Source organism: Phaenicophaeus curvirostris, chromosome 1 (assembly GCF_032191515.1).
Source record: "Phaenicophaeus curvirostris isolate KB17595 chromosome 1, BPBGC_Pcur_1.0, whole genome shotgun sequence".
Classification (NCBI taxonomy): Eukaryota; Metazoa; Chordata; class Aves; order Cuculiformes; family Cuculidae; genus Phaenicophaeus; species Phaenicophaeus curvirostris.
The window spans coordinates 73,343,549-73,365,219 of NC_091392.1; the positions used below are offsets into that span (position 1 = coordinate 73,343,549).

Below are 21,671 nucleotides of genomic sequence, written 5' to 3' on the forward strand. Positions count from 1 at the left end.
CACTATGCTGTAGAAAATATATGCCTTAGTGCAGCAGTTGAGACCCATTATCTGATTAAATCATTACAGAAAGGAGGGCTTAGGAAAGCGAACTTTACACTGGCCTTAGATGTCTTATATGTTTCCTGCATACCTGCCCCAATCCATCTACTACAATGCTTTTGTTGGGGAAGCTTGTTGCCTCACAGCTGAGCAGGTGTGATGGCACATCACAACCACTTCTTTGCAGTGACAATGCAGAACGGTAGCTTAGCCAAACCACCCCTAACACTCCTTTGAACGGAGGCTGCTGGACACAGAACTGATGTAAATTTGCAGAGAATTCATTTTGCAAAGGTTGCTATGGGGACAGTAATTTCTACCAGAGGAACTGACAGCTGGGACACATGCAGCATCTTAAAGCCTTCAATCATAACACCCAGGGAAAAGAGCAGTACCCAAACTTTGCCCAATAATTTCCTGTGGTCTTTGAGCCTGTGGTAAGTGATCCACCATTTGTGCAATGAAACTGTACTAGCAGGGACATTTAGACACTTCTTAATTCCATGTGGCTATGCTGCAGTCCCCAAGCAATTCTGAGTTCATAAACATGAGCTCGACAAGAGCATGCAAGTTGTTCTTGAAAAGGTTTATTGTAGCCCTTGGACCAAAAGAAGAACTTTTCAGACAACCCTATTCTGTAACAGGAGCCAGGCACAGGCATGTTTTTCTTCCCTTATGAAGTTCCAGCTACTGTAACAGTTCTTTTGGAGCTCAGCCCAAAAATACTTTACCTGAAGCTCTCGGTTGTGGTTCTCGCACAGCAGCTGAAGAAATCTCAATATGGGCTGCATGATTGCAATGGTAGGGCTCATTATTGCTTCTTCTGTGGACTTCTCTTCTGCATTTGCAGCATCTGTTCCTGAGCCTATAAGATCTATTTCTGGGTCCATTTCTCTTCTATACATAGAGTAAGCCTTGGATGTTGCAGAAGATGCTTCTGTTAACTGTCCTTTCATGCCCTCCTTCAGATGCAGAGTTGAATCTTTTACTGAAAAGAAGATAATTTTTGAAACTCCTTCTCTTCATTTGATTAAACAATAAGAAAACAATAATAATGAAAGCAACTTTGTCTTTGTTGGTTTCTAACTTTTCAAAGACCTCTTGGCAATTTACAAATAATATCAAAGCAACATTCATGCAGGGATAGCATGTTCCAAATAAACCACAAACAAGAGTGAAACAGAACATTAAAACAAAAAGCCCTACTATTTCTCTCCCATATACAATAAATGAGGAGAACAATGGAAGGACCACAGGGAGGGGAGTCAGATCCTGCCCTTGCTGTTGTGAAATAGTCCCAATAGCAGCAGCCTCTACTTCTGCTTCCCTAAAAATATGGTTCTATATCTTCTATTGGAGTAAACTGGCATAGCTTCACTGACTTCATCAAAGCTAATTCCTAGCAGCCAGCTTAAGAGATGGACTATTAATTCAGAGAAAAACAGACAATAGATGCAAATTAGCAGTAATTAATATTAAAGTTTATCGATCAATGCAGCATAGTATCAGTAGTGCAGTACATGCAGTTTGAATATAACACACTTCTGTTTTATATAGGTGCCTCCTTACCTCTCTTTTTGGGAACAGATATGGTTAGGTCACTATCATCATCTTTCTTTTTGCTCCCTAAATCAATAGTGTTCACTGTCACTGTCGATCGTATCTCCTGCTGAGCAGCTTTCATACGGTCATACAAGACTTTAAAGAATTTTTCTGACTTTTTTTGCTCCTTCAGTTGCTGGTAAGTTGAATACTGCAAAGAATATATTCTTTAGATATCAGTCTTCAAAGGAAGAAGACATACAAATGTACACTATTTTTTGTGAAACAAATGATGAATAATTACATCACTTACATAGAACAAATGGTGGGCACTGCCTGACCAGTTCTTTCACAAAGTAATGTACAAGGCTGGTAACAAAGGCTGATAACTGCATTTTTAAATTTGGATAAAATGGTGAACACTGCTACTTGCAAAGATTAAAATGTCAGAATATTACACTTGAAGTTAAATTACTTTGTGACACTCTCCATTTCTCCAGGCATTCTAGAGTCATAATATTCCATCACCAAATAATAGTGAAAAGTAATTGTTATTATGTAAGAACAAAAGGAACAATGAAAAATACGACGTGTAATATTATGCCTTAGATTATATACATTCCTCGTATTGACACAGAATTAGAATTAATATTTTAAGTCCAGTCCCTCAGTATTACTGTCAAGCAGCCTGAGTACCATTTTCAACAGTTTACAAACTCTGTCTTAAAGTAAAAGCTTTTTACATTCCCTAACAGTTCATTTTAGAAAGCTACAGCAAAATCTCTCTTCTTTAACCTTTTCTGGACACTCTCCAAGGGTCACAGATCATATCCTCATTTTACAGAATAAAGATAGAAGAAACTATTCCTCTCATTAAACTATTATAATCTTGCAATAAGGTGGAAGTTGGTTATTTAGGCTCCCTTCACAGGCAATGATGAGATAGGGGGAAATGCAGGGAGTGATTCATATCACCTCTCCTCTCTTACATCTCTGGTGATCACAGAGTAAGAGTATGCAATCACTTTACTTGCCTAGAGTTGAGCAAGAGGAGTTTCATTCACAAAAAAACTAGAATCCATAGTCTAAAGCAGTAATTTTTAATGGAATAGGATACTGGTTGTCTCAAATGGCCAATTTTTCTCTCTCTGGAGCTTTTGATAGATGTCCCTAAATGTTTCCAGAAAACAACTTAATTGTTTTTCTATTATAAGCTTGAAAGTAATTTTTAATTTTACAAAGAGGGATATGAAATAAGTGGAGATAATGTGTATGTGGCAAAGACCAAATTAAAAGAAGCACTGTGCTACACAGAAAGGGACATGAAAAATGTTTCCTTCTATTGAAGAGTCGACATTCTGTGATACTGCATAATAACAGAGCACATTTACAATTGTATTATAGGGATATATATCATAGTGATAAACTTTACATAGAACTCAGAGCAAAAAGGTTCTTTTTATGTCTCCAGACTATACACATTTGAAGATGAGTATATGAATAAGAAAATGCAGTAAGTACCTGTGTTTGTGTATTTCCACCTTCAAGCAAGGCAATACCAAGCAAAATGCCTTCTGAGAAAATTCTATCATTTTTGGTGTTTACTATAACATCTATGACTAGTTCTGATGCACCTTCTTTATCCAGAAGGCACTGAATATCAAACATGGTTATCCCAGACTTATCTGTGTCTTGTCCTGAAAATCCACCTGCAAATCACACAAATACATACAATTCATGTTTATTTCACATATGTATATGAAAATTAATCTATTAGTAATAACCATCTGCCTTATGCACACAGTAGCAATGTAATAAATTTCATGTTGAAATTCTGTTTGCGGCAAAAGTCCCCTTGGTACAAGCAAGATTTTTGTGTGAAACTGAAATGTTGGACTCCAAGAAATCAAACAAAACCCCAAATCATTGTTTTGTTGTGATATTCAGACAATAAAGAAGTTGGAATGACACTGATTTGTCCATTGAACTCTTTTTTTTTTTTTTTTTTTTGACTTCACTGCTGCAGGCACTAAACTGTGTGTATGGTCAGTGCTCTGAGACCACTTTTAAATCTGCTTTTCAATCTCAGGTCTAATCTATACCAAAGATTGTATATTTGTAAATCCACTCTGGTTACAAGTATGACCTCTAGTGAAACGCTTTTACCAATATAACTTCTAGACCATCAACATTGTGATGACTTTCTTAAAGAACTGAGACTTGACTTAAAACAAATTAAACGTGTGGCCTTAAGGAATGACATTAGTATTAGTTCATCTTTTATTACCACAGATTATCATCTTTCCTGCTATACGCATTTTTATACTTTTATACAGATGCAACTGCATCTACATCATCAGAAGAAATGCAGTATTACTTTTATCAGTCAGCACTGCTTTGATTAAACTCATGAAGATGGTTCAGACTTCATGATGAAGCTGTACACGTGCATGTACACACACACACAGACGCTCTCACTCACTCACTCTTACTTATTAGAAAAGAACTAAAAAAAAAGTAAATCTTTACTCTCCTGTTTGTTAAGGGATCAAAACCTGATGTGCAGGATATTAAGACTGTAAACATTTCCAGTGTCTACAGAGAAACAGTCAAGGAGGATCAGTCATGTAATATTTAGAAATGCTCACAAATCTGGGCATGACTTTAATATATGTTGAAAATGCAATGGCAAGTACTTTGACTGCTTCATTTCCTGTGACAGAAGTTATTTCAGGGTTTCTGAGGAATTACCCTACAGTAACAGAATCGTACAAAAAAATTGGGTTATATGGAATGTACAGAAATCATGTACTCAAAGTTCCCGCTCATGTTAATTACAGCAGGTTCATCAGAGTCTTGTCCAGTAAATCTGACAAATTCTGCAGCCTCTAAAGGAAATCTGTTCCACTGCCTACCCAGTATCTTTGTGAGAAGCTTTTCCTTCTATCCTTTTTTTTTCATATATCAATAAAGTATCAGGAATTAAAATAAAAAATTTAGTTTTCAGAAACAGCAACATCTTTTTTCCAAATAAGTTGTGCGTTGCTATATTTTTGGATGTTGATTTACTGATGAATTAAAATGGTGTTACCAATTGGACCTGAATTGAATGACTGACTGGGGGGCATAGGGGAAGTCGCTGCTTTGGTACTGCCAAATGCACACCAGCCATCTGAGACAAGTACATGCAACTTAAAAATAGAAAAAGTCTGATCCTACCTCTCTTCTAACTGGTTACAGAACACATTTGATTTATTTAGCAACTGAATCCCTGGAACACTTCCAAAGTGCCTATTAGAAAAAACAGTGCTGTTAATTTTTTTCTCTTTAAATGGTCTATGTTGACTTACCTCCCATTTGTGCATTTTTACTGTAACTGGCAGACAGAGGTCCATTCATACCACTTCCATATTCTCCTTTAAAGTAGCGATACAGGAGTATTTTCCTTAAAGTGTTGCCCTTTAAGAGAGAGATAAAAATACTAGAAATTAGAGTTACGGCCAATTTCCATTGTTTGAAAAGCAAGCTGTTTAACATAGATACATAATTTATTAGATCTTTCAATTATAATTAGTAAGCACGCAAATAGTAAAGCTGTTCAGAAAACAAACATCTAACGGTCTTATCTAACAAATCCCACAGGAAGAATTCTAGAACACTGTTGTATAAACTTTTTTTAAAGTTTCTTTTAAACTTATCAATTGGAAATCAAGTACCTCCACCTCAATAATATTTACTATCTGTAAGATGTGTATATTGGAACAAATTCTACAAAGAGCCAATGCTCTGCAGTCGGAGATTCTATGCCCTACCCTGCCATGGCAGTACTTTCTTCCTATATTCTGCAGCTGAGTAGCATCACTCCCCTTTCTCTGATCTCAGCTAAACCAGTTGATCATCTGAAAGAAGCCACATCACATGAAATATTAAAACTAAGATTGATAGAAGGGCTTAAAAAGCATTCTCTGTACCTCCTTGTTCACTTACTTTGAAAACCACAACCAGGTGAAATTTGCACTCAGCTCTCTGAAGATCTTCCCTTTCTATTTGCCTATGTTCAGCAACACGCGACACACTGAATTAAGGTTAGGGGTACTAATTACTTGGCATTTTTATTTTACCTTCAGTCTGCTGGGAACATCCGTAGTCAACATTCAGCTTTACAGTGGCAGCAAGCGACACAACAACTGTAGCTGTATACGTAACCCAAGGTTTTCTAAAGAAATTAGTATGGCAAAGTCTCCTCTTCCACAGAAGAGGAAAAAATGTTCAACTTTCAGTAAAATGGGACAACTTCTTCCATACTTTTTCTCACGTACTGGTTTTACTGAAAAACAGCTCTTAAAAACATGTGCCCTAGAAGCAATCTCAGTACTTACAAGCTCACTAGCACATGCACAGTAGTGCAGAAGTCAGCCTTTCAATTGAATTATCTGTGGCCACCACAGATAGCAAGCAGTGGGGAAGCATGTCCCAGAAACACTTCAAGAAGCACTACTCACTCCCATTTCTTTGTTAACTTAGCAATATTTCCAAGACCAACTACAAGCCACAGTGGGGCATGGGGCTTCACTCCCTCATGGACCTCAAGGAGAATGGGCTTATCCACCACAAACAAGTTGCCAGAATGTCATGTTCTCTATGTGACGCCTCATGACACAAAACAGCCATTATTTCCTAGTTGCCATACTACGATGTTTTCATTTGATAATAGTATATACAGAGTTCACTCAAACAGTCAAGGAAAATGCAAGGCCTATAGCAAAAAATCAAAAGCCATAAATACAATGCCTGCAAGAAACATAAAAAGCATCACCTACATATCTGCAGTGCCAGGGAATTTATGAGGTGGATTTTCCAGTTCAACTTAAGCCAGTGAGCTCTACACTACAGAGGAAGACAAAGAACCAGAAATCTCTGAGGACCTTACACAGAGACAGATTCCTTCCCAGCCTAATTTGTGATGGGGTTTAAGCCTGCATGCAGGTAAGTGAATCTCATTTTCCACATCTCCTGAAGAAGCCAGACCTTCTACTGAAAAGGAAAAAGTTCCCACCACAACTGAGAAATATGGACCAAGAACCAGGATAAAGTCTCTTTTCAAACTCTCTTGGGCATATATATCACAGAATTATAAAATCGTCTCACACAAATAAGATCACAGAGCAGAAACCCTTCATAACACCAAACTAGGATCTGGTACAGATGGGCACGACACTGGGACAAGAACTTTTAATCAGAAAGGCTGGCATTTACCATATCACTTGATTAACCCCTCAGCTTGATGCAACAACCTCAATCAGCAATCTATGCAGTCTGTTGATGACTAATAGTGTGCCATGGTAAATTATATAAACAATCACAATGCAGTCACAGGAAGAAGCACCAAAAACCATCTATATATAGTTAAGAATAATACCATGGTCACAAGTTTTATTGTTCATAGAATCATAGAATCACCAGGTTGGAAAAGACCCATGGGATCATCGACTCCAACCATTCCTATCAAACACTAAACCATGCCCCTTAGCACCCCGTCCACCCATGCCTTAAACACCTCCAGGAAAGGTGAATCAACCACCTCCCTGGGCAGCCTGTTCCAGTGCCCAATCACCCTTTCCAAGAAAAATTTTTTCCTAATGTTCAACGTGAACATCCCCTGGCGGAGCTTGAGGCCATTCCCTCTTGTCCTGTCCCTTGTCACTTGGGAGAGGAGGCCAGCACCCTCCTCTCCACAACCTCCTTTCAGGTAGTTGTAGAGAGCAATGAGGTCTCCCCTCAGCCTCCTCTTCTCCAGGCTAAACAACCCCAGCTCTCTTAGCCGTCCCTCATAAGGCCTGTTCTCCAGCCCCTTCACCAGCTTCGTTGCTCTTCTCTGGACTCGCTCCAGAGCCTCAACATCCTTCTTGTGGTGAGGGGCCCAGAACTGAACACAGTATTCAAGGAGCAGTCTCACCAGTGGCAAGTGTTGAATCAAAACAGCCCTTTTTTAATCAGGAAGAATGTTTAAGACCATGAAATAGCATTTCAATAATAAAATAAATGATTTAGCACTTGGGTCTTGTTGCCTGGAAGCGAGTAACTGTTGGCACATCTTAGAACTTTCTTCTTCCTCATTATCTTAAAAGACACCAAGAGGAGTAGTGATATGAAGACATTTCTCCAGTCAGCTATGGAAGAGGGAATCCTGCTGCACCCATACCCTAACTAAGGCATAGATTTGACTTCTTGTCCCAAGGAGCAAGTCTTAATTACTACGATTCTTCCCCTTCCTGCCTCCCTCCCTCTTTCTCTAAACCTCCCACAAATTCAGACAACACTTAAGCAATCTCAGAAGCTAAAGTGTTAAAAGTCAAGGACATAGTGTTTGAAAAGCAGGAATGTGATAGAACCTCTGCTTTGTCTGACAGCTGTGCCAAAAAAAGCTCCTACAGACTCAGCTCACATATGTGCAGGTTCAGGACCTTCATCCCTTTTGTGATGACCTTGGGCAGACACACGACTTACCCCAGCCTTGTGAAATTAGTTGCCACTACAAAGAGTGGAAGAGCCCAGCAGTATGAACTAGAGCTGAGAAACATGCAAATGCTCACGCAGTGTTATCAGAAACACCTATCACCTCCAGCCCATCACTGTGTGAGGCTCCGTGCTAGAAAATGCTGAAAAGACTCTGCTCCCAGAAAAGGTGCCAATCCTGCTGGCCTAAGTGTCTGGGTATGCTTTTACAGGAATGGCAAAAACATAGTCAAGAACAGCCCCACCATGTGGGTTACACAAACTGCTGCCAGGGTAAGTGAGACAGCCACGCCACTGATGTCCTTGTAAATGGTTTCCTAACTTGGTGCAGCCGCAGAATTGCCCAAAAGCAAATGATCACAACAGTAGCAGGAATAAGCAGTTTGCAGCAACTATTACTGATATGCTACGGAAGCAGACGCCACAAGTAAAAGCGCAATAGGCAGCATAGTGCTATCTTCCTTGACTAGGTTTCTAGAAGAAGCAGAAGTCCCGAGCTTCCAAGCTGAATCTCCCCTCTGCTGGCTACAATACACTTTCTTTAATACCTCTTATTAGAGTATGGAAGTGGCATGTAAACATCACTCAGCTGACTGCAATCCTTCTATAATGGCTAGAACATTGTATAGCTTTGAAAAAAACACAAGGAAACATAACAGTCCTATTGTTACCCATGAATACCACTGTATTGTCTCTAACAAAAGATAGGATAAAGACTGAGGACACCAGAAGGCAACAACTGCTTATTGTTGTTGCAGTTTTAGATAGCTAGGGATTTACAGCAAGTTTCCAATAGGGAAAAATTATTCCAATAAGAACATGTAGACACAAACAAATTAAGTTTTCTCAGCCCATATTTCATTTTCCTAGTTGGTCTTTAAACTTGATTTAAATATCCTAATACAATGGTTCATTCACTTTCATTCTCCGAGACTGCAAAAGGCTGGTTCTACATAAGGACAGGGTGTTCTGTGTGGCGAAGCAGTGGCTGAGAGGCACTTAAGGCTTACTGTGGATACCTGCATCAGCACCAGCTCACTGTATAACACTGCAAAAAATTATTTGTCCTATCTTAAGTTTGCACACTTCTTAAGGAATTACAATGACATTTGTGATGTTCAGAAGGCTGAACTAAATGATCTGGTGATCTCTTCTTGTTATATTAAAATAATGAAGTGGAAATGCTCAGATTATCAGTGATAACACAGAAAAGGCAGCCACAGCCAACAAATATTCCTATGATACACTGCATGATTTTGTGAATATATTTCAGTATTTATCCAGGAGGATGCACGAAAATCGGGTATGTTAAATCTTCAGATTTGAATAACTTGTAGCCAACTATAACAGAGGAGCTAGGATCTCTGGTCTAGTAACATAGGTTTTCAGGAAGTTTGAAACAGATACAAAAGCCCAAAGAACTGGAAGAAATAAAATGTGGAATGATAATCCTGAAAAAGCATTCAGGATTACTTCTACTTTTTACTGATATCAAACTCACCACTGTGAGGTTGATATCAATTCTTGGAAAAACAAAAGAATGGCTGATTTTGAATTCCATTAACACAAAAGAAAGCTACTATAAACCAATGGCAGTTATGATATTGGCATCATGTTGTAATAGCTAACTCAATATTGGTTTAATAAACAGACGTTCTCAAACTTGTGAAGATTATCTTCTGGTATTGCTAAAAATGAAAATATCACTCTGATAAAGTCTGATAGACTGGTGGCGTGACACAATCCTGTCAGGCATAATTTTTTTTCAAGTAACCCTAGAAGGAAAGTTTTCAAATTGTTTAACAGCTAAGTGACTGACAGGAATTCAACGTGCAATTTAAAGCAAGAAATCATAAATAATTGTATGAGCAACCTCATGGAGTATCTATTGTTCGCCTGATTTTTTTTTCAATGAAATGGAAGAATACAAAAATAATTATTAATCATGTTTAGAAACAACGCAAGAAGAAAAGAGGATAAGGTCAAGATAACAATTTAGGCATCATTTATTAAACTGACTAGAAGAAAACAATACGAGCCTCATTATGTCCAAACCTCCGTACATCTAGATATAGACGTAATAACAATAAAACACAGAACAACAAAAAGTACAGGACTCCCTTCTATGAGGACATGACTCTGGAGAAGAATCACACACAGAATCACTAGGTTGGAAAAGACACCTGGGATCATTGAATCCAATCATTCCTATCAACCACTAAACCATGCGCCTCAGCACCTCATGCACCTGTCTTTTAAACATCTCCAAGGATGGTAACTCAACCACCTCCTTGGGCAGCCTGTTCCAGTGCCCAATGAACCTTTCCGTGAAAATTTTTTTCTGATGTCCAGCAGATCGACACTTCCACCCAGCTTAGTGTCATCTGCAAACTTGCTAAGGGTGCACTCAACGCCTTCATCCAGGTCATTGATAAAGACATTGAACAGGGCTGGACCCAGCACTGAGCCCTGGGGGACACCATTTGTAACTGGCCTCCAGCTGGAGTTAACTCCCAACTAGCCTGGCTTCGTCCCCCTCCCCCTTCACATCTAGTTTAAGGCTCTATTTATAAGCCCTGCTAGATTTTTCTTGAGGACTTTAGTCCCCCTAGGAGACAAGCGTGCACCATCCCTAGTAAGGAAGCCTGGAGGTGTGTGGGCCAGTCCATGATCAAAGAATCCAAAGTTTTGCTCCTCACACTAGGTTCGGAGCCAGGTGTTAATCAACCGATTCTTTTTGATCTCTTGCTCTTCATTCCTTAGTGCTGGAATGGAGCTAAACACTACTTGCGGCCCAGAACCCTTCATCGTTTTCCCCAGAGCCCTGAAGCCCCTCTTAATTGCTCTCAGCTTCCTGCACTGTGTGTCATTGTTGCCAATTTGAAATACTAGCAGAGGGTAATAATCTGTGGCTTCCACCAAGGAGGGAAGTTTTCTAGTTATGTCCTTCACTGAGGCCCCAGGTAAGCAGCAGACCTCCCTGTGGAGCAGGCCCAGTCTGCAGATAGGTCCCTCTGTTCCCTTTAGAAGGGAATACCCCAAGACAACCACTCTCATCTTCTTTTTCTCAGAGGAATGGAAAGTCTTGGAGAAAAATCAGGGGAATGACAACTCCCAAAACCACACCATTCAGGAAAGGACAATAACAGCTGTTATGCAGAATTCGTGAGGCTATCCTACTTCTCCACATGCAGGGGCACATTCCTGTATGAATATTACACCACAAGTTGGTGTCTACAATTCAAGAAGAACGCTGACAGATTGGATTAGGTTTGGAGAAGCTCCAGAAGAGTGATTAGAGAATAAAACATGCCTTCTCATCAGAAATTCAAGGCTTTTAATCTACTGGCTTATCAGTCTAAACATGAACTACATGAACTCTGTTTCTGGCTATCTACATGAGAAATCTGATAATGGATGACTTCAGTCTACAAGATAAAGGCATCAGACATACTGGTGAGAAGCTTAAGACAGAGAAATTCAGCTAGAAAAGAGGCAGAGGCATCTGCATTATTGAGTTTGTGGGTTATGAATTTTAGTTTTATTTTATATAACAGTAATGGCATTTAGCTATTGGAACAGCTTAAGAAGAGGTGTGATACTCTCTGTTGCTGGCAGTTAATAAATCACAACTAGGTGGCTTCTCAGACAGAAACTATTTGAAGATCCTGTGGTCTACATTAGGAGAACAAGCTGAGTGACAAAAATATGCCATCTCACATAATCTATGAAGACATCATGCTACTTTTTCCTGTAGTAAATATAGATGAGGTTAGAAGCCTGGCTTTCTATGAAGGCTGTTTAAAAACACCTACATGTTTCTTCTCATCATTTATAAATGAAATTTCTATTCTGCTTGGTCTGAGTGCCTGCTTCAGGGTGATTTTTTTGTTGTTTTTCACCCATTTTCAAACTAACTACTTCGTTCCTTTATTTTCCTTGGAAAAAAACATACCAGGATAAATAGTTATATGGAAGTCACTTCTGGGAAGATACCATGTATAGAAGTTTTATAACCCTTTAGATTATGATTCAACCTTCTCTTGAAATGTAAGATGGCACAGACACCTTCTCACCTCCAAAATGGATCATTTGAGGCACCAGCTACCATGTGCAGAGTGCTGTACAAGCGTGAGCTTGGAGGAGAACCCCAGAGTCCTGACCCCTACTGTTTCCACAGAGTGGGAGATTCCTGTCTTCATGATGCCAGCAACTTCCAGGGGGCTTGCAAATTGTGGGAAGCTGTTTATTTTGGGAGACTGTTTGTTTTTACATAGCTTTTTCCTGGTTTTGATCTTTTTCAATAAGATGTTTTCATAGACAACTGATAGTTGTAACTGATATAATTTCACCAATAAAATATGACACCCAACAAGCAGTTATTTGCATGCTGGGGTGTTTATTCACCTCAGGGAAAAAGCATTTTTAAATATGAGGTTGGGGCCAGCTGGTGTCCAGCTCTGCTTCCACTAAAATCAACAGAAGATTTGCCAGCAACTCCAGAATGAGCAGACATGTACTTTGCCTGTCAAAAGTTTTATACAACTCTAAAAAGAAAAAAAAAATGCACCCGACTTCATGACACAGAACTCCCAGGAGAGAAGAACTGGCCACCCACACCTCTCAGCTGTCTCTCCTTAGAAAGACACACCCCACAATTTAAATATGCTATTGTCTAATCCTACATAAATCTGGTATTAGTCCCACTTGTCTTAATACAAAATGCCTACAAATGCTAACTGATAAACCTGAGGTTGTAACTAGTGCAATGATTCATTAACAGTTTCAGATGAAATAAAGAACCACAAGCACGACCCTTCTCTAAAACCAAACTACAGTAGTTTAGAAAAGTAGTTCCTTTTTTTTTCAGCAGTCTTTTAATTCTTTCCTTTGCAGTTCCAGGTTCCATAGAAAGCTGGATGCTTAAGTGCCAAAATATTGCAAAACAAATGGTATTACCAGTCTATTTTCAATTTGGATAGTGAAAAGAATACTGGACACATTGCAAGAAAACCAGGTTTTGCCTGAAAACTGTCCAATTTTGCACCCTGAAGAAACTCAGGAAAGTGTCATATTAAAAGAAATATTTTTTTGGCAGTACCTCTAAAAAGTGTTTCTGCTATGAATGCAGCAGGATAGAAAAACTGTTTGGATTAGTGAAAACCTCAGCACTGGGGCATTCAGACTTAGACTGAGAAGAAAACACTTTTAAAATACAGCTTGACTGTGTGTATTAGAAAATTTTACTATTAGTCCATAAAACATTATTTTTTTTGTCCAAATATAAGATCTCTACATTCGTACATATAGAACAGGGCTTTGTTGTGGGCAAATATTACTGTCACACTCTCTCACTTGTCCCGTTGCTCTTTTGGTTATTGTTTTCTATCTGTAGTCATAAATTGTGCACTTACAAAACAGATCATGTTTGCACCTATGCAATTTTTCCTTTTCAACTTTCTCCAGTACAAGACAAAGCACTGAGATGCACAATAACCCAAGCTCTCCACCACTGAAAGAAAGCTACATAAGATTTGATCACAATTATTCAGAAGCATTTATGACTGCACCATCAATAGCATGCTGTAGGAAAAGACCAGACCTGAAAAGCATAATTTTCAAAGACTAAAATTATCTAACTCTTATGCTGTAGGGGGTAAACTTTCAAAGTGATACACAGGGAGTTATGCACACAAATCCTATTATTTGTTAACAGGATTTCTATGTGGAACTCCCTGTGCTCTGCAAGAAAAATTTACCCCTAAGTGTCTTAATGTGAATATTTACCAAAACAGACACTTAATTTCCAGATGCATACTTATGAGCACTACTGTGCTTTGATATTTTAAGAGTATTTTGAAACAGGTGGCTAGAGAAAAATAATACAGTGGTCAAATACTCTTTTTATTACATTATTCTGTTTCATCATGTTGCTATTATGTTGAACATCAAAGACAAAGCATTACAGATACCTGATTTACTAGATAAGAAAGGCACTGGAGATGTACTGCCTGTCCTATTTTGAATTAGGTAGGCTAGGATCTTCACTTGTTGGCTCAGGATTTTCAAAGTGGCTCAGGATGCTCTTCTGTATTTCAGTTTTCACCTGCTCATTTTTACCCACCAGCAGCTCTACTGATTTCTTGATTTCATCTTTGTCTACTAGTAAAGATTGATGAACACACTTTAGAAATTCAGAACTTGTTCTAAGGCATTCCAGCTACTCATGTCAGCATTTACATTTCATAGAATCATAGAATAGCTTAGGATGGAAGGGACCTTAAAGATCATCTAGTTCCAGCCCCCCTGCCATAAGCAGGGACACCTCCCACCAGATCAGGCTGCCCAAGGCCCCATCCAGCCTGGCCTTGAACACCTCCAGGGATGGGGCAGCCACAGCTTCCCCGGGCAACCTGTGCCAGTGCCTCACCACTCTCAAGTGAAGAAATTCTTCCTTATGTCTAGTCTAAAACTGCCCCTCTCCAGTTTATAGCCATTACATATAAAGCCATTTGAAAGAACCTATACATTTTCTAAACCAAGTTACCAGGATTATTTTGCAATAAGGTTACTAGGCTTGTGGAATTTTTTCAATGGATTTGGCATGAGTTCTGGTTTGAATCAATACCAAATGAGTACTTCACTGGTTGGAGTTTTACTGTAGAAATGTCATGAACTGTGACCTGTGACACTTTCTTCTGTACACACATATATTCCCAGTTAATATTAATTACTCAGTTAGAACAGCTCTGTATATCTTTTTTTTTTTTAAAAAAAAGATAGTGATATTAAAAGGAACTAATCCTCAGCATTTACTACCTTGCAAAATAATCATGGGATATATATGTCTTTTCTCAAAACAATTCCAAAACCTCATTAAAACCAATCATTTGGTTTTTCCCCTAATGCCACTCATTCCTCCCTCACAATATTCAGTATATGTAACTGCCAGGTTTTGTCCTCTCATGATTTACAGATATGCTTTTGACAATGATCAGCAACCCTATCTGTAGTGTCCCAAGAATTAGCAGGACAAAATTACCAATATGCCTCATGCTTCTGAGAAATGCCCCTTGCATTCTCAGATGAAAATAGATACCAAATCATTGCTGATTATTTGGATTTCAGCCACTAAGGAGAAACCCAAGAGAGCAAGTGTTTTTATCTCCAAGTATATTTGCATTTTTAGGTGCTTAAAAACTGTACAAAGCCGGCCTTAAGCAGCTTGAAAGGAAAGACTTGAATTTCCTTGAAATTCTTGAAAGACCAACATGCAAAGCTGGGCTAAGTGAGTTTGCACATCTTCATTCTGGCACAGACCGTGGCTACTGCAAAGGAAAGCAGCTGGCCAAAACGTATTTAAGCAGCTCCTACCCATGCAGCAAAACTGGAACAGCTAAAGGAAGCTAACATCGTGGCAGTTCAAGTCAGCAGAAACATTTAAAATGCCAGTGTTATCAACGGTATATGGAAATCATGCAGTCTTAGCACCTACCTTACTGGAAAATGAGTACACATCAGCTCACAAGAATAGCCTGGATGGGGTCAAGATATAGCATGAGTTGTCCTAAGTGTTAATTGCAGTGACAGGCAGACCTCCCTTTGCACTATACTGCACAGAATAGCAAATAAAACAAACCATCGTCCTCCATTTCCAAGCAGAGAACAATTCCTACCTGGAGCAAAGCTAGCTACTACACTTATTTCACTGTATCTTTAAAATTAGGAAGCATTCAGGCTAACAGAAAAGTAGAGCAAAGTCAGACAAGGCTACAAATCTAGCACTTGGGCTTTATTAGCTACCCATTTTGACAGGGATAATTTGAAAATATTTATAGGTCATGTTCCCTGTTTTTTAAAAAAGTATTAGTTTGAACAAATTTCCAGTAAACTTAATTGAAAATTTTCCTTTATTGCCTACTCTCCCAAATGCATTATCCTTTTCATGATAGTTGGTACTTTAGGCTTAGCACCTAGAGTTATGTGCTTTTATGCAAATTCCAGTTCACATTAAAAACAAACAACAAAACAAACAAACAAAACCCAAACCCACCAAACCACACCCCTTACCCCCATAATTTCTGGTGCTCCTGGTCCCAAGAACAGCTCTCAGAAATGTGAAATCTGTGTGGCCAAAGCCAGAAGGCAAGAAGAACAAAACCAAAAACAAACCAACAAATAAGTCGTTGGGGTTTTGATCATTAAGAAATCAAACCAAAGTAATTTCAACACTCTTAGGAGCCCATGTCATGATTTTGATTGCCAGAGGTGGTAAATATCAAGTAAATATTAAGCAATCTTTTCCAGCAGATTTGTTGAAGCTGTGTGCTAAGCAGAGGTCAGATCCTTGCTACTGACTCTCAGCAAGGACATAGCTGCCGACACTGACTATGGTCACAAAGCACTGCACCTCCTCTTCCTCAAATGGCAAATCAGTACATGCAATGCTAGCAACAGAGCTAAAGTAACTAAGAATTATTGGTTATTCAGGATTATGAATTAAGGACAATCCAGAAGGAAAAGACCCCTTGATGAAATATGGGAAATTACCTCACTTCCCATTAATGTCACTAAGAAGTGGACAGGCTAAGAACCTATCAGAGTCATTCAGAATATATCCTGTCTTTTACCTACGGATTCACAGAACTGCAGCGACTTGGTGTTGGAGATGGTATTTCCTGGTATATCTGAAATTTTTAAAGCAGAGCATTGCTTCCAAATGGCAGACAGACATTCTGATTTTTGAAGGCATCTTTTACTAGGAAAAAAACCTCTGTTTTCAAAGCAGTTCTCAATCTTCCCTTTTAAAATATTAGCTTTCTACTCTTGAAGTCTAAGATTTCATCAGTTCAAACAAATAAACCTAATAACATCCTTTGAAGAGTGCCATGGAAATAATTCTTACTTTGTGTAACACTGCAGCATAAGTTTCATAAACCACTTCTCTTAGCCAAAGTTGCTGAATGAAACTGAAACGTTGTTAAGAGAGTAACAAACACATTTTGTTTTTAATAACTTTCAGAGGTATATTAGCTGTCATGCCAGAGCTCAATAGTTTCTTAGCTTTCATCTCATTTTAGAGGCAACAGCAATTTCTAAATGCCAAGTTTCATAAGATCAGGAACAAGTTCTCTTCTAGGTTCAACAGAAAAAAAACCCAAACCCAAACAACCAAACCAAATTCAAGCCACTCTAGAACTGGTTGAAAAGATGACCAAAACTTGCTTGAAGTAAAAATCAGCTGTTCAAAGGTAGAGACAAGGTGGAGATGAAGACACATTTTCACGAGGCTGCCTCAGCTTTTCGAATTCTAACTACTAAAAGACAGATTCAGATTCATGTTTATATAAAATTTAATATGCAAGCTGTTCACTCATAATATTAAATTGCCCCTTTATATTTAATATTTGTTATAACTGCTGAGTTATTTATGTCACGGATAAGATTGCTGCACATGTGCACTAGCTGTTTCAGTATAATATATTTAGCATACATTTATTATTGAAGCTGTTCTGTTGCCGTTATAATGCCTATATTTCTATTGCTTCCAAGTAGAAATATGTTATCACTGGAATGTTCCTACACACACAGCATGTAGCTAAGGAAATACAATGTCATATGCTTCTTTAGAGCTGTTAAGTACAGCATAGATTGATGGTGAGCCTGGAGAAAACCTGCTCTGGAGGTCCTACATCTGCATTTTTTTCTACTGTGTTTTAAGAGTGCTGATATCCCCACTAATGACATCTCTTGAAAAGTGCCATGCAAAGTCCCAACATTAGGGCTAATGGCATTATGAAAACCAAGTTGAACTTTACTGTTCAAATAACTGGAAATCAGACTGCATACACAGAGCAGCCAGCCAGTGCTTTGACTGAATACAAAACGAAACCCACCAAACATCTTAGGAGCTACAAAATTCACAGCTCAGGCTATTCTGATTATTAGTAAAATCCTCTGTTCTGAACACAGCATTGCTGCTGCACTTAGTCAGAATATCTCTGTGAAAACCTTGTTAGAAGTCTGAATAGGCAGGAAATAGTACAGATGAAGTTAGTGTCCTAAGTTAGATCAATGGCACAGTTTCATCTGAAGTTCTGTATGTACTATAGGTTGCCGTCTCCCAGAAGGCTCAGAGAAGTGCTGGGAGCACACACAGGTAGCAAAAAACTGTGGTATTAAAGACTGAAACTGCTCACCTTGGGAAAGAGATTAAAGGATGTGACAGCAGTACAGAAAAGCAAAAATGTGAGGAGACAGGGTGGTCGAGAATCCCTGTTTTCTCTCCCAGCCCAGAAAGGGCTTTTTATGGAATGTAAAGACAGTGAAGGTAAAAATGATAAAGAAATACTTGTTAACCTACACAAAATTAGATGGCAGAATTCATTACCACCAATAGTTACTTAGGCCAAGAATTAGTTACTTAGGTCAAGAATTCAGCAAGACTCAATGAGGATTTTAGCATTTCTATAGACAACAAGTGAAACCAGTTACAACAGCAAATGTTAAAAAAAACAGCTATGGGAAAGGAGACAAAATCTCATGCTTTAGGGGCCACAGATTTATGATCTTACTGTTAGGGATTATCCCATGACTTCATGAAGAATAGAAAACTTCAACTCTGCGTACAGTGGGAATTCTTAAACCTTCTTCTGAAGCATCTGGTGATGGCCACACAGAGAGACAGCACTCTAATCCTCTAGTCTGATCCTCTTTGGCAATCCGCATGTGTTCAAAGGAAAACATTTAAGTGTACCAAGTCTATTTGAACTGGATCCAAAAACCGGTGCAGTGCAATGCAGACTCAAGAGAAAATATGGGTTTCTTTAAATCTCCAATGAGACGCCACCCAGAGCAGGGCAATACAGAAACCTAAAATACTAGCTGGAGCTAATTGACAGGCAAAAAGCAGAATTGCCATAGCAGAGAGAACATTAACAAAATCCTCAAACGGAAAAGGTCGACTTTTTATCTATGTATCTTAAATCTTTGCTTAGCAAAATACTACTGGTTTATATAAAAACAATAGCAAGAAGAAATCCTTCAGCTTTTGAACAAAAGGCAGCTTCTTAGAAGCTTTAGGCTCCCTTCTTCACCAAGACATTCTGCTGGTGTTGAACTGGGTATCCATGCTCACCTGTTCAGCCAGGTTACTCTCCAAACATGTCCTTCTGCCTCCCACAGATTACTTTTCTGTTCTTGTACTAAGAAAGTCCAAAATACCTCATCTTCCAAGACACTAAAGAATGCCTTTAGATGGCAAAGACAGCCACAGCATTACATTTCTCAGTTCTGATGACAGCCTATGAACACCAGATTCCTCATTTAGCCCTAAATAACACTGCCCAGAGTGTCACCATTATTTAGTTCTTGTGATTAATTACAACTTTGCAATGACTTTGTTACATAAATTGGCTTCCTATACATATTAAGAGCCTTTCTGTCTCCCTGTGAGTCCACTTGATGATGAAATGGCTTTTTCACTGCTAAGGATTCAGTGTCACTTATGCAGACATCTCCACCTACATACTTAATGTCCTTCTCCAGTCTAAAATTCACTATATGTACAAACAAGTATTAGTATTCTAGCTGTGGCACTCAGAGCTGCTGAAACTTGGCCAAAAGCTTGACAGATTTATATGGTGCAAAAGGGATGATGAAGAAGACTGGGAGAGGATCTGGATTTTGTCTCTCCTGATTTGCTGTCTTCCATCTTTTTTCTTACTTATTGTCCTCTCTGAATTTGAATTTTTCCTCCCTGTCCTCTGGCTGTACCAATGACACATTGTAATACATGTGACATTTGATTTGTAGCTTCTCCCTCTCAAGTAACTTTGGTAATCATGCCTCCTCCTTTGGTAAAACAGTTCTGGAGGAGACTGGAAAAGGGCAAGTGAACATTTGGAAAAGCAGCATCTGGTTAAAAGTTGAGCCTGTTTCTCCTCCTCCTTCACTCTCAAATAACTAACCTAAACACTCAGAAGAAACACACCTGATGATTCATTACAGCAAAAGCACTGGAACTGACGGAACAAACCAAGATGAAGCAAAATTACGTAAAAAGAAAAAGGACAGGACAAGCTTAAGATGGAAGTAGGCTGGCAGATGAAAAAAGTTTCAAGCACAGCATTAAGTTGTGCAGAGAATTCTCCTCAGGCTTTGGTACATGCAGATAAGTACTTCAGATAACAGGAAAAATACCATTATAGATTAGACCAGAAAAAAATCTTCAATGAACAAGTATTTTGCAAACCAACAAGAAGATGGGGAAGGAAAGAGGACAAACTTTGGAGTCTAATCCTAAAGCACCCTCAACTACAAGAGAAGCCAAAGCAAACTGTACCTGATGAATACCTGATGGAGGACCTAGATGAAACTGTGCTATTTTAAACTTCGCGTTAGAAGGATACTTCGGTGGTAAAGCAGAAATTTTAATTTGGTATTTCTTTGCTGCAAAGCCCTTAACGTTTTCAGCGCAAGACTTCTTAGTTTTAATTTTAATAGGTCTGGGCAAGAGGCATATTTACAGAGGCAAAGGATTTTAAGATTGCTTTCACTACCAGAATGCAAAGCCTCAAATAGTTAATTAAACACTAATTTTTTATGAAAAAAAAAAAAAGCCAGAGCCAGTGTCTTTTTAAAAATACCTGATGTTTAAGCTAAACTAAATTGAGTCAGTATCTGGGAATGTGCGTGCTCTGACCTATGTGAAAAGGCAGCCCAGGGTACTGTGTACAGGCTAGACAGTTACCATGGATACCTCACTGCTTTAGGTGTAGAAGCTAAACATTACAAACAACTTAGCAGCATTAAGCTACTGGCCTCATAAAAGCACTGCAAAATAACGATGAATTCTGAGATAACCATTATGATCCGTTTCTTGACATGTGACTATAACTCATATCATAAAGCAAAAGACAAAAGCAGGATTGAATGGATATGGCCAGATATTGCAGGCCTTAAATTACAGTCTGTTCCTGAAAGATGCTATGGTCCTTGGCTCACACTGATGAAAATGGGACCTGCGGGTAGGCACCTTGTCTCAGGATACTGTCCTTCTGCATAAAGTTTTACCTAAATTAGGGCTCCAAACTTGAGCCAACACAACACAGGAAGGAGACAATGCAGCCAGAGTTAAAATACCCCAATTATTGATTACAAAAAAAATGCCCTTTTAACATTTCCCCTTAACAGTACAAGTTACTCTGTAAATATCTACCACAGGGTTGATGGCATCATGCATGCTGTCTACATTAAAGGACAGCTATTTCACATGAAACATTATAAAGTATTACCGCATCCTTCAAAGACCACTGGGTCTTTGTGGGGACATGCTAAAAATGCCTACCGGGCAGTAAGCTGTGTGTCCACTGAATGCCTTCAGTAGCTGACAGATGCCATGGATTTCTTAGCTGGACAAGCATGACTTCACGACTGCAAACCAATCTCATGGCATGAATACCTAAATACCATCTGGCAGGTGGGTACTCTCCATAGAAAGTCTGCTTCATACCACTGTGTCTAATACCACCCCTGTACACCAAACTCTCTCATCTATTGGTCCAACAGTC

The 21,671-nt window shown here is 38.8% G+C and overlaps 1 protein-coding gene across 2 annotated transcripts in view; it reads right to left on the reverse strand.

The window, feature by feature from the left end:
* ITPR2 (inositol 1,4,5-trisphosphate receptor type 2) overlaps positions 1-21,671 on the reverse strand; it is a 998,050-nt gene that overhangs the window by 807,746 nt on the left and 168,633 nt on the right. For both annotated transcript variants that reach the window (XR_011337952.1, XM_069863516.1), the window contains exons 38-41: positions 4,935-5,043; positions 3,106-3,293; positions 1,612-1,795; positions 774-1,030 (exon numbers count right to left, since the gene is read on the reverse strand). Coding sequence is in view for 1 of the 2 variants with exons in the window: in XM_069863516.1 (XP_069719617.1) it covers positions 774-1,030; positions 1,612-1,795; positions 3,106-3,293; positions 4,935-5,043 (738 nt within the window). In the remaining variant the exon portion in view is untranslated. The remainder of the gene's footprint in view (positions 1-773; positions 1,031-1,611; positions 1,796-3,105; positions 3,294-4,934; positions 5,044-21,671) is intronic.